At 45.4% G+C, this 13,675-nt stretch overlaps 1 protein-coding gene across 4 annotated transcripts in view; it reads left to right on the top strand.

Annotated features, from left to right (window-relative positions):
* Positions 1-204: 204 nt before the first annotated feature.
* Positions 205-13,675, top strand: part of MARK2 (microtubule affinity regulating kinase 2) — a 104,723-nt gene continuing 91,252 nt past the window's right edge. For all 4 annotated transcript variants that reach the window (XM_077820992.1, XM_077820991.1, XM_077820988.1 and 1 more), the window contains exon 1: positions 205-679. In XM_077820992.1, the coding sequence (XP_077677118.1) occupies positions 623-679 (57 nt within the window). In that variant the 5' untranslated portion in view covers positions 205-622. The remainder of the gene's footprint in view (positions 680-13,675) is intronic.

Here is a 13,675-nt window from a genome sequence, read left to right as displayed (position 1 = left end):
ATGACCGACCGTGAAAGGGGCGTTGCCCGCTGTCTCGGATATTTCCGGAAGGAGGCGGGAGCAGGCGATAGTGAGGGAGGGCGAGTCGAGTGTTTTCGTGAGGCGACCGCAGGTGGTGGTGGGGGGCTGGTGTTTCCGGAACCGGCGGAAACTGACTCTGGCGGGCGGCTCGGATGTTTCCGGAAGGGGGCGGAAATGGCCGAAGGCCGGCGGCGGCGGCCATGTTGGGAGCTGCTGCTGTGTGAGTGTGAGATGCGCTGAGGGGAGCCGGATCTCGGGGCGGAGAAGGCGGCTTGGCCGGGGGCATTCGGCCTCCGGATCTCCTTAGCCCCGGCTCCGCGCAGCCTTCGCCTACGCGCAAGCCTGGTTGCCGGCGGCGCGGCCTGGTCCCCGCGCCTCGTCCCCGGGTTCGCCTGAGCTGTCGGGCCGGGCTTCCCTCACCGCGGCCCCGCGGAAACCCATGTCCGAGCTTCGGCGCCCTCCTGCTCCCTGAGTCCCCCCTTCCCCCTGGGGCTCCCCCATGGTGGTGGCCTGGCCGCCCCCCAGCGGTGTGAGGAGAGCCCCGGCCTGAGCCCCAGGAACTGCCGGAGCCCCAGGAGCCGCTGGCCAAGGGGGGGGCAAGATGTCGAGCAGCGGCCGAAGCCCCCTCCCCACCGTGAATGAGAGAGACACGGAGCAGGTAGGGGGCTGGGGGGTTCCTACCCCACGGGCGGGCGGGATTCCATGTTTTGCTGAGGGGAGGGCATGCTGGGGAGGGCAGGAGAGGGGTTCCTTGCACCGTATGGGGTACATCGAGCACGCAGTGACTGTGGGGCTATGGAGTGGGTAATACCCCATCCCCTATAGATCCCTACCTCATGTTTTCTATGGTAAAGTGAGGGGTGGGAGCCTGCCTCTTCTCCATAGATCGCTATGCACCCTTCTTGGGTGCTTACGTATCCACCTGGTCCTCTCTGTGCTGGGGGATGTGGAACAGGAAGACAGGAGACTCCTACAGAATCCCCTATATGTGCATACATACCCCCACCCAGTAGCTCCCTTTATGCCTCCCATACTCTACCGTTCCATGGTGAACGGAAGGGAGGTGGTGCAGGTCAGAGATAACCCCTGTATGTGTACCCATGCCCCCCAGTACTTCATCACTAACTGCTCCTTGGTGAATGAGATATGGAGACAGGTAAGGGAGAGACTGTGCACAGATCTATAGACCTCTGTGTATCTTCCTAATCCCCCCCCACCGTAGAGTGGGTGCAGGGACACTTGTAGAACCCTGTAACACTCCCATGGCGAAAGAGAGGCATGCTGCAGGAATGAGAGAGCGCTCTCTCTAGTTCTTATACCCAAAGGCCAATGAGTGATGATGTAGGAGTGGCTCTGTGCCCCCTTAATGTTCCACCCTCAACACAATCTCCCTGAAATGGGAAGGAGAGGGCAGTGGATTGATCTATCCCCTATGGGGTGCATGAGCAGTTTGGAGCAGGGAGCATTTCCATCTCTTCTTCCTCTCCCACATATTAATTGCCTCATTGATCTATGATGAATGATGTGGGCTTTGACTGGGCAAGGGAAATGGCCCCCTGCTCTGAATCTCCTTGCCTTCTCTGCTGTTCAGTATCACATCTAGTCCTTCCTTGGGTTTCTCACGCTCACTCAGTATCTCCCTATGCCCTTATTAGGTCTCAGACCCAAGGGGTTACCTCTATCTCCAGTGCCTCATTCATTTGATGCAGCTCAAGATGCTTTGGGAGGTGGTGGTGGTTTGCTCTTTCATGGGTGTGTGCGAGATAAGTGACAACTAGTGAGCAAATTGCCTCCCCAGGATGAATTTAGGAAACAGCTCCTAGGAAATACACAATCTAACCTCTTTTTTTTCCCCTGGCCTTTGTGAGTTGAGACCTGCTGTAGATGGGAGCTTCTCACAATCAGTGATTTTTTTGGAGTTGATTTGTGGAGAGAAGAAGGGGCTGGCTGTGCAGCCAGGATCCCTCCAAGTGTTCTGTTTAACTGCATAAGGGAAATCAAAAGGTGTTTTTGGACCTTATTTGTAAAGAGTATTCTTGGGCAGAGTGAACACTCTTTCAAGAGTACAGTTGAGGCAGGTTGTGTAATAGCAGAAGGTAATTTATTCATTGCTTTGTGTTATACCTGACTTTTTTTTTTAAACAAGAAGAGGATCTGTTTGAACGTGATCCATTAAGGGAGAGGTGGGGTGCTGTTGTTCTTCTGGGCTGGTTCCCGTGAGGTGCTGAGAATCATTGCAGGACAAGATCCTGTGTGACTTGCTAACTGGTTTAATGGGTAGGATAACTACCTGCACACACATTCTGCATTAGATAAGCCTGGCAAGGGGTGGACCTTGCAGTCTGAAAGATCTTGGACTTCTATCCTAATAACAGCCTTCACTCCATGAAGTCTGATTCATTCTCAGTGGTTGATGCTCTGTAGCAGCCATGTGCTACTTAATCTTCCCCTTCCCCTTGTCCAAAGAAAAGGTATTTCAAAAGCGGGCTTCCCTCCCAGTCCAGAGACCGCTATGTGGTTGTGTCCCCTCCGCTAATAAAGCGCAGGGAGGTGTGGATTTGTGTACTGTACATACACTTGTGCATTGTGTGGCCAAGAGGGCCCTAGCTGGACCATTTGATCGCTAATCCATGCCTTATGTCAGTGGAGTTACAACAGGGATGAAGTTGGATGTGGTCTCACTGCGTGCCCTGGTGCTCCTTAGATTTAGACTTTTTTTCGTAGGTGCCTTTAAATGAGCAGGAATGCGACTGCAAAATGGGGAGAGGCTCCCTCTGTTTCTATTAACTGGTCTCATAACATTCATTTCATCTTGTGTGCTTAACAATTTATTCAAAATAACTAAATTTGGCTGACATTTAAGCATGATTGATCTAAAGCTGTTTCCATGATCTCTCTTCAGCTGCCTCAACTTTAAATTGCTGAAGCACAAAAATAAAGCTTCTGCTTCCCTTATCCCTGTGTGTATGGTTGGATAATGAGAATGCAGATCTCTGACTCTGACACTTTGAACTGTCTCTTAATTATCTAGGCTTCTTTAGCTATGTCCTTCCCTGTTTTCTTGGGGGGTGGGTGGGTTTGCAAGTAGACGATTGTGGTGCATAATAAAGAAAGGCAAAAGCAGAACATAATTCAGAGCCAAGATTTCAGTCATCTGCTTCCGTTAAAACTGGAGGACTGGAGAGTTGGCAGGAATCTGAATTATCAATAAAATAAGAATTTATCTCTGTGGCAGTGTTAAGAGGGAGTTGTGGAGAAGTGTCAGAGAACTGAAACCAAGGAAAGCAAACTATAGTGCATCTCCATCTCTTGCTGCTTTTTTAACGTTGGAGTCATCTTGTGCTTTTAAGATAACAGCATCAAAGGCAGGGTAGGGGGTTTGTATAGAATCCTTTTCCATGCAACTCTTCCAACTCAGCTAAGTCCTGACCTGCAAGACTTACATGTACCATTTACACCCTTAGTTCTCTGATCATCTAAACTGAAAAGCAACGCTTCACCAAAGTTTACTTTGTTTTGTTGTGGTGTCTTTTCATGATCAAAACTGAGGTGGGCCTTGTCTGAAAAACTGTTTTAGGTGGAAAATTTAGCTTGAGCACCTCTTGCTTTCAAGGTAGAGTCAACTATTTTGAGGTTAAAAACAGGAAGTGTTGTAATTTCTGTTATCTAGAACATTGTGGATAAATATTTCAGGCATCTGGACCATCAAAACTCACGTCTATTTCATCCTCGAAGTAAAAACTTCTACGTGTACAGCTCAGTATTACACTGTTTCCTCTAACATAAAACTCCCTTTTCTCAGGGTCTCTGTCCACCCTCACCCCCCATGGGAATTGGCTAATTCTCTCAATTATCCAAATGCTTTTGCTGTCCCAGAAACATTTCAGATAAACAGGGGTTGTTTGACAAGGCTGTTTTCACATCCTACTTGGTGAAATCATATACATCTCTTAACCCTCCCAAATGCACCCACTGGCAGAGGATGCCGCCCTATTGCAGGGATTTCAGTAATCTCCCAGGAAGTGCATTTTACACGTATACCTACATCAGTTGGAAATTAATGATATTTTTAAATATGTAGCTGCATAGTGTGGTGGATGCAGAAAATTGTGAAGTCTTTGGCTTTATTGCCTGTTACTTGAATGAGCACTCTGGTCCTATCCGTGATGTTTTACTGCTTAAACATGTTCCTTCTGTGCCTTTTGCCACATGCTAATGGTGCAGCATAGCTGAGAGCAGAGTTCTCAACTGGAGCAGAAGTCCAGCTTCTGAGACCCAGAGCAACCTCCCTATGTGATGTACTTCCCACTTCTCTCTGCCTTAAGATTTATTCTTCAGGTTGGCTTCCCAACTGGGGAAGTTCAGCTTTCAGGATTATATTAGCTGCAAGGAGGTATTAAAAATGCCAGTGTGAGGCTGACGATGAGCTAAGTGGAAATATTGAGATTGGTACTGCCTGGTTCTTATGAGTGGGAAAGCCTAACTGCTACTTTCCAGCAAAGGAGGCAGTGTATGGGTTTTAAGGCATGCTGATGCTCTGTGTGTAGTTGTTGTTTTTTTTTCTTTGTTAGGAGGTCCAAGCTATGGTGATTTCCCATGGTGTGAGGTGAGCATAAATTGTGAAGTTAACTGCAGCCCAGACTCCTGTTGATGTATGGCCCCAAAGCATGCTAGGTGTTTCACAGTCATGGAGGAAGACAGGCTCTTACGCCAAAGTAGAGCCCTGCAAATCTGCGGATATCCGCTTTATATCTGGGGCTTTCTGCAGACCATGTTTGTGGATCGATGCGGACACACATTTTGTATCCGCACAGGGCTCTACTCCAAAGAGTTTTCACTTACTGTTAGTTAGGTTGTGTCTACACTGTCACTTTCAGCGCTAAAAGTGTAGTCCTTCAGGGGTGTGAAAACCCCCCCCCCCCCGAGTGACAAAAGTTTTAGCTCTGAAAAGTGCCAGTATAGACAGCGCTTTATTGCCGGGAGCGGAGCTTGGGGTGGTTTTTTTATTGCCGGGAGAGCTCCGCCCTGGCGATAAAGTGTCCACAATGCCCACGTCACAATGCTGCCACGGCAGCATGGCTGCACTGTAACGTGGGCAGTGTAGACGTATCCTTAGTGGTGTAACTTTTTTCTGACAGTTAAACTGGTGCAAATGCTAATGTGGGTTATAATACTATAAAGATGTCTGATACTGATATAGCTCTTCCTATACTGGAAGGGGAATAAGGCATCTTTATGGTGATATAACTGTACCCACACTAAACTATACCAGTATTTTAGTTTTCAGAGTAGCAGCCGTGTTAGTCTGTATCTGCAAAAAGAAAAAGAGGACTTGTGGCACCTTAGAGACTAACCAATTTATTGAGCATAAGCTTTCGTGAGTTACAGCTCACTTCATTTTAGTGTAGACACAGCCTAAGAGGCAGCCAAAGAGTCAGTAGCCGAGTAAGGCATAGAACCCAGGAGTCTTTGTAGTAGGCAGTATGTCTAGCACATGTGTCAAACAAAACTGATATTTTTCCTACTGTGTTTTCCAGTCCTGAGTTTCTTAATTCCTGCTGGGAGCTATATCTGCAGATGTCTTTTTCTGCTGGCATTTTTCTAATACAGTATTGCTATTTTTTCTCTCCCCTTATTATCCCTGACATTTCATGTGATAAATTCCTGGGGACAGAAACAAATGAAACTTCCTTATGAACCCAAACTGTCTGTTCTGTTTCCTTGTTTTATGAAGAAGTGTAATGGGTAAAATATCATCCTGTGGCTTAACAGTCACATGATGGGGGAGTCCCAGCTGCAGAGCTTTATTCTGGGCTATTAAATCACCCTTTCTTCCCTACTTGGAGGCTAGAGATAGGGTAATGCTTGCCAAACTGGTTAGGCTGGTCTTGGTAAGGTCTGATGTCCCTGTACCAGTTAGTGCTCAATGGTGATTTTTGCTTGGTAGATGGGAACTTCCTGTAACAGCAATGACTACAAATAAAGCCAATGGTGAAGAACGTGGGAGCAGCACCTAACAAATACCCTGCCTTTTCCCAGTGCCATGTCTCTGTTTTACAGACACTAGTTAGTTAAGCCATGTGACATGCCTGTGAGGAAGGGATGTACCACTATAGTCTTTTGCAGATGGCTGAACTGAAGCAGAGACAGGATTGCTTTGTGGGCTGGGACTCTAGAGATCTGGGTTTGATTGCTGGTTCTGCCACAGGCTGTGTAAGATGCTTATATGGCCCCTGTTACTATAAAGAAAAGGAGTACTTGTGGCACCTTAGAGACTAACCAATTTATTTGAGCATAAGCTTTTGTGAGCTACAGCTCACTTCAGCTGTAGCTCACGAAAACTTATGCTCAAATAAATTGGTTAGTCTCTAAGGTGCCACAAGAACTCCTTTTCTTTTTGCGAATACAGACTAACACGGCTGCTACTCTGAAACCTGTTACTATAGTATCTGAGCACCTCACAGTCTTGACTGTACTTATTCTCACAACACTCCTTTAAGGGAGGGAGGTATCCTCATTTGACAGATGGAAAGATGAGGCACAGAGACTGAGAAGTCCCTGTGTGACCTTGGGCATGTCAGTAACAGAGCAGGGAGTTGAACCCAGGTCTCTTGGGTCCCATAAACACTGGACCATCCTTCCTTTCTGCCAGCTCTCTGACACTGGGCAAGTCACATCATTTCTGTGCCTCAGTTTCCCCACTGTCTGCACAACACTAAGGACAATACCCTCTGATCTCAGTCATGGCCTCTGTGTGCTACTATAATGAAACGATAAAGCGTAAAGATGTTATCTGGCTTGTACAATATTCTGACAAGCATTTATAAGTTGTCTATCTCTGTAATATCAAGTTCTATTTGACTTGGCTCAGAACACTGGTTCCTCAGCTGTGTCCCATGGCATGCTCACTAGCAGTCTGTGAGAATCAGTGCGTTGCACGGAGCTCCCTCTTCTTGCTGAAAGAAGATAAGAGCATGTTAAATATTTCCCTAACATGACTCTTCCATGTCCACAGTTGCTGTAGAGTTGCAGGGATATTTGAGACTGGGAAGGAGAGCTGTGTGATGCCCATGAGACAAAAATGGTATGGTCCATTCCCTCCCCCCTTTAAAAATAAGTTTGAGACCGTTTGATTTAGATTAAGAGCAGTAACATATTCCAAGTATAGGGAGCAAACATACCAGAAATACCACCCAAACCCTCTAATTACCACAGCCTCACACGGGAAGACAGATCATTGTAGCAAGTGAGTGGAAAAGCTGGGAATAGAACCCATGAGTCCCAATCCTTTCTGTTAACCTTCTGGTTACACTAAGCTGAGAAAGTTGCTCTATATCGCCTCATCTGTGACTCAGATTCTGATTAATGTCAGATAAGCACATTGGTAGTCCTTTTTTATTTCTCAATCTAAAATGAAACTCAAAATATCTGGATACATTTGTTAGGTGGGGGTGGTGGGTTGTACATGTTTGGCTTTATGGAAGCTAAAAAAGGCTAGGTGTTTCTTAAATGTAAGTGCCTTGAATAGCAAATTAAGCTAGTCATTCTGATATTCCCGTGGAAAGCATCTCTCTAATGGCATTGTGTTTTCATGAAGTTCCCCCATGGCTGATGCTTAGCTCTGTGTTTCCTTTAATTCTGCCTTCTTCCCTGGGTAACTTTAACAGTTGAGAGAGAGCCAAAACTACTGGCTTGGTATGAGATGCTTTTGGTCAAAAGCTCAGTCTTCGAAGCAACCAAACTTCCAAGCATTAGTAGCTTGTTTCTGGAGTGCTGCATTTCATATTTATCAGAAAGCCAAACACTTGCAAACAGCAGCAGGTTGTGCAATAGCTGAATCGTATTGAGGGAAGGAACTGTCATGTCTAAATGTACTTTGAATTGATCTACCTGAATTGGCTGGCTGGCTATTCTGTTTACATGTGCTCTTTTTGTTTAGTAAGCCTCTCCTGTACATTATCCATCTTAAACTTCCTTTGCTCTGAGAATGGGGCTGTCATTTGTATGGGACGTTCTGTTACTTTCCCAGTTTGTTTTCCAGTGGCTGCTCTGTGTGTGTGTGCATGTGTGCCCTCTGAATTGTATGTCTAGGAAAAAGATCAAACATACAGTAGTTTCTGCAATTATGAAATGAAATAACCTGAACACTAACAAAATGGATTTAAGCTTCCATCAGCACCTGCTTCTTTTGGCTTTAGTATTTGTTTGAGCCTTGGTCTCTGCTGTCACAAGAAGTCATTGCGGCCACTACCAAAAGAGACTGGATATTTAAATGGATCTCAAGAATATCCAGGGTGTAACAGTTAATTGGAAAAAATTCTGGTTTAAGGAATATTAAACCTTACGTTTCAATCTTTGACATAGACTAGGATGAAACCTATGTGGGGGACAGGTTAACCTACATCTGTCCACTGTCTGGTTCTCATACCTTTCTCTGAAGCATCTGGTGCTAGCTGCTGTTGAAGATGGGATACTGGGATAGATGGACCTTGGGTATGATCTGGTCTGGCAATTTCTTTGGCCTTCATAAATCTATCAAAACACAGGCACAGCTTCAGTTGGTAGTCTGCTTGAGGTGCAAGCACAGGGACACAGAAGAGGAGTACTGTTCCTGGCGTAGCTGTGATGTAATGGAAAATGTCATCCCTCCTGTCTTATTAGGTAGTTTGGGTAGAGCACTGGACTAGGACTCAGGAGACCTGGCTCCTCTTCCTGGTTCTTCCCCTGGCCTGCGGGGTGACCTCAGGCAAGTCCCTTGCCCTTTCTGTGCCTCGGTTTCCCCAGCTGTAAAATGAGGATGATGATACATCCCAACTTTGTGAAGTGCTTTGAGATCTGCTGATGAAAAGCATTAGATAAGAGCTGGGTATTATCTGTGTCATAAGGCTATTCTCGGAAGATGCAACAACTCTGTAGTTGTAAATTGCTGGAGCAATTGCAATTGACTGGGGCTCATGTGGAAATAAGAGTCTGGGTTTCTAGCTTGGGCAATATAGACAATTGGGCTAGTGTGGTGTGCCTTATGGTGTGGTACCATTATGAAGCTTTCTGTTAAGGTTTGCCTCATTGGCTTCAGAGCTCTGCAGTCTGTGACTGGCTGTGTCTAAAAGAGGCTGCACTAGCAGGAATTCAAACTAAAGCAACTTGCCTTGCAAACAACCACTGAACCAAGAAACTCCAAAATCACTCTCGAGTACTTACCTGGCCCCCTAATATTTGAGTGCTTCACCATCTTTACTGTATTTGTCCTGCTATTGTGAAGATAGTGCTATTATCCCTGCAGTACAAATGGGGAAACTGAAGCACGGACACTAACTGATTTGCCCAGGGTCACACAGGAAGTTTGTGGTAGAGCAGAATACTTGAACTGAGGTCTCACAAGTCCTAGGCTGGTACCTCAGTCACTGGCCCATATTTCCCCATTGTGCTGGTCCTTTCTGCAACTGGCCCTTGTACTCATACTTGCTGCAGCTTCATCCTTGTGGCCATGGAGTTCTTGCTGATCATATTAGTGAAACTTTGCATTGAGTAGGAAGGGTTTGTTCTGCAGATTGTTAGCAATAAAAAGCCAGTTCCACCGAGTATGAAGCAATACATCCATTCCATTTTGAGACAGAAAAGCCCTATTAGAGTACATGGACCATATCCCTCCTCCACCACCTTGAGATACGAGTGACGGGATCGATCTCTGAAATATATACTCCAGTGCTCTGCCCTGTCCTAGTTTCCAACCACTGGAGATTCAGTTGCTTTCCTTGTGTGCCCATTCCACAGTTCTGTACTTGCTATGGAGCAGGGTGACTGCTGTGAACCTCCATGTCCACAAGAGCTGCTTTCACCCAGGTAGTTGGCTAAAGTTCAGTGTCTTTAAAGAAGAGATTTTTGAATTGACTTGTTAAACTAGCTAGGCTAAAGACTTGTGTTCTGATAGAAATAACTCCCTTCCTGTCTCGGGAACAACTGCTGCTCTGAGCAGCTACTGCTGTAGTCCCCAGTGGAAGTCTGAGAATGAACACTGTTGCTATTTTAAGGTCTAAAAGCACATTGCCAGTCTCTTCCCCATAGCCAGGTGGGTTTGTTTGCTAAATGTTTTCAGTAGCTCCCTTCCCTTCAGAGGAACTGTTCTAGCTGGCAGAGATTATCTCAACAGCTTCTCTGTAGCCTGTCTCTTTACCCTGCCTGGCACTGTCTGAGGGTCTGAAGAGGAATAGAAGACCCTCAAGAGCACTTGTTCTTTTGAGTGACCCAGACCTCAGATGGTTGAAGTCCCAAATCAAAATTTAAAGGCCTAGAGTCTTGTGAATTTTAGCTTCCCTAGTAAGTCATGGATTTAAAGGCCGGAAGGGGTCACTATGATAACCTAATATGATGTCCTGCACAACACAGGCCATAGAACTGTACCCTGTGATTCTTGCATCCAGCCCATAACTTTTGTTTGAGCTAGAGCATAGCTTTTAGAAAGACAGCCAATCCTGATTTAAAGACTTCAAGTAATGGAGATTCCACGGCGTCTCTAAGTAAATTAACCGCAAGTTTTACAGATTTGCTGGGAATGCATTTTTCAGGAAAGTGTACATCAGGGGTTCTCAAACTGGGGTTTGGGACCTCTCAGGGGGTTGTGAGGTTATTACAGGGCGGGTCACAAGCTGCCAGTCTCCACCCTAAACTCCACTTTGCCTCCAGCATTTATAATGGTGTTAAATATATTAAAAACACTTTTTAATTTATAAGGGGGGGGTCGCATTCAGAGGCTTGCTATGTGAATGGAGTCACCAGTACAAAAGTTTGAGAACCATTGCTCTACATCCAAACCTTGTGCTGTCTTTTCTGGCTGCTTGTGAGTGTTATCAAGTGGTCCAGGCTGGGGACTGGGAGTCAGGACTCCTGGGTCATGTTCCTGGCTCTATCAAGGATTGGCTGTTTGGTCTTTGGTTTGAGAAGAGAAAAGAAGAAACCTAAGTCAATTTCAGTCCACCACTCTGTAAAATGGTGGTAAACTAACCTAAAAACGGAGGAACTCTTAAGCAATTTGGAGATCCTCTTGGGAAGTACTGTAGAATTAGAAAGTGTTCTAGATTCCTCCTTGTATTCTTTATTCATCATCTGCCCGCATGATTTTGCTCCAGTGGTCTGAATTCTAATCCCAGCTCCATCACAGATTTATTCACTCTGTGGCCTTGAGCAAGTCGATTCCTTGCCTCCCCACCTGTAAAAGGGCGATTATATATACCTGTCTTGCTGTGGAGTCTTACATTCTTAATTAGTTAATGATTGTAAAGCACTTTGAAGATTAGACTGCTACCTAAGCTCTCACTGTTCTTTTCTGTTGGGAAATGTGCTGTCCTGTATGATGCTAGTTTGAATGGGACTCGTGCGTTTCTGGCTGTAGAACCAATTAAATCTTTGCTCAGTAATGCTTAACATTAGTGTGTATAGTTTGGAGAAGTGATAGTGAGGGTATAAAATTCTCATTCTTTGTGATACTATCCACCGTCTGGCATCGTCTGAGAGTCTGAAGAGGAATAGAAGGCTCTCAAGAGCACTTGTTCTTTTGAGTGACCAGACTTCAGATGGTTGAAGTCCCAAATCAAAATTTAAAGGCCTAGAGTCTTGTGAATTTCAGCTTCCCTAGTAAGTCATAGATTTAAAGGCCGGAAGGGATCGCTATGATAACCTAATATGATGTCCTGCATAACACAGGCCATAGAACCATACCCAGTGATTCTTGCATCCAGCCCATAACTTTTGTTTGAGTTAGAGCATAGCTTTTAGAAAGACAGCCAATCCTGTTTAAAGACTTCAAGTAATGGAGATTCCATGGCATCTCTAAGTAAAGAGTAGTCAATTATTTTTTGTCAAGGTCCAGATTCTGGAGGAAATAATTTAAAAAAAAAAAAAAAAAAAAAAAAGGTAAATAAAAAGATTTTGGGGTCCATTCAAAAGCATCTGGTGGTCTGGATTTGGCTCGCGGCACTATTGCAGGGGTAGGCAACCTATGGCATGCGTGCCAAAGGCAGCACATGAGCTGATTTTCAGCGGCACTCACGCTGCCCGGGTCCTGGCCAACGGTCTGGGGGGCTCTGCATTTTAATTTAATTTTATATGAAGCTTCTTAAACATTTTAAAAACCTTATTTACTTAACATACAATAATAACTTAGTTATATATTACAGTCTTATAGAAAGAGACCTTCTAAAAATGTTAAAATGTATTACTGGCACTCGAAACCTTAAATTAGTGTAAATAAATGAAGATTCGGCACACCACTTCTGAAAGGCTGCCGACCCCTGGCCTATTGACTACCACTGGTTTAAGTACTTTCAGACATACAAGAGTGGTCAGTCCCTATTAGAGTCACTCAGAGTCTAAGGGCTGATAAAGGTTTGGGAAGGAGAACAAAAGAAGGGAATTTTATATATGCATCATCAAGATCCGTTATAGTCAGCATAATAGACTTAAGTCTTTTAAGAGGAACTTGGAAGTGAAGGGGGTTTAGCTCCCGTGGATATGTTCTGGAATGTTAAGCCATGCTTAGGGGCCACTGAGATGACTCTGGGGGCACATAAGAGTAGGAATGTTCGCAGGTGGAGGGGGATGTGAATCTCAACTAGGGAAGGGCTAAGTTGCATAAACCTTAAAGGAGGTGACCAAGTACCAAGGGATCCAGTGTGGCCTAGTGGATAGAGCGCTGGTCTGGAACTCAGGAAACATGACTTCTGTTCCTGGCTCTGCCACTGGCCTGCTTGGTGACCTTGAGCAAGTTACTTCTCCTCTCATCTGTAAAATGGGGATAATGATTCTTGCCTCTTTTGTAAAATGCTTTGAGATGTGCTGATAAGTGCTATGTATGAGCTATGTGCTGGGGTTACTGTAACAAAAGCCAGTGGAGGGATTCAGCGAGGGGAGTGATGTGACCAAATTGACAGACAAGGGAGATAACTTTAGCAGCTGCCTCTTTGTATTGGCTGTATTAAGGGACGATGAGTGTGTCAGTTTCTGCAGTAGTTGAGATAGGACATAAGGGCTTGACCAAGAGATCCAGTTGTGGGGATGGAAGGATGGATCTTGGAGCTGATGAGGAGTATATGTATTAGGTGTAAATGCCAAAAGGGAGGGAGGAGTTACTTGAGATTCATAGATCAGAGTATATCTTCACTGCAGTTAGCATGGGTGATTGGCATCTAGCTCTGAACACCTGCATTAGACTAGCCATGGTGTGATCAGCCACTGCAAAGCCCTATCCTCCTCACTGTGTTCTCACTGGTGCTACACTTTCTTGTATTTGTCATTAGGACTTCTGGGGGCGTATCCCATGGTTCTTTGTGCTGCAGTGAGCTGAGTCGCTCTATGATTCTTTCCCAGTGAATTATGGGAGAACTAGTCTGTCCTCCTGGGCACATGGGCCAACTGAGGGAAGGCATTGGATTACCAGCACTTGAGTGACTTAGCTTGTGTCCTCGCTGCAAAGTGGGCAAGTTACCAGTCTGAATGAAAAGGGAACCTGGGCTTTAACCAACATCTGTAGCTGGGCCAGCTAGTCCAGGCTGAAAGCACCACTAATGTCAAGAGAGAGGGTTTTGTGTATGCGGGATGATTGGGGTGACTTCCAGAGAAGAGCCTATATTAAGTCTCAAGCCATACCCTTAAAGGTCAA

Source organism: Eretmochelys imbricata, chromosome 7 (assembly GCF_965152235.1).
Source record: "Eretmochelys imbricata isolate rEreImb1 chromosome 7, rEreImb1.hap1, whole genome shotgun sequence".
Lineage (NCBI taxonomy): Eukaryota > Metazoa > Chordata > Testudines > Cheloniidae > Eretmochelys > Eretmochelys imbricata.
Note: the sequence above shows the minus strand (reverse complement) of the source record. Positions and strands in the feature narration are given on the sequence as shown.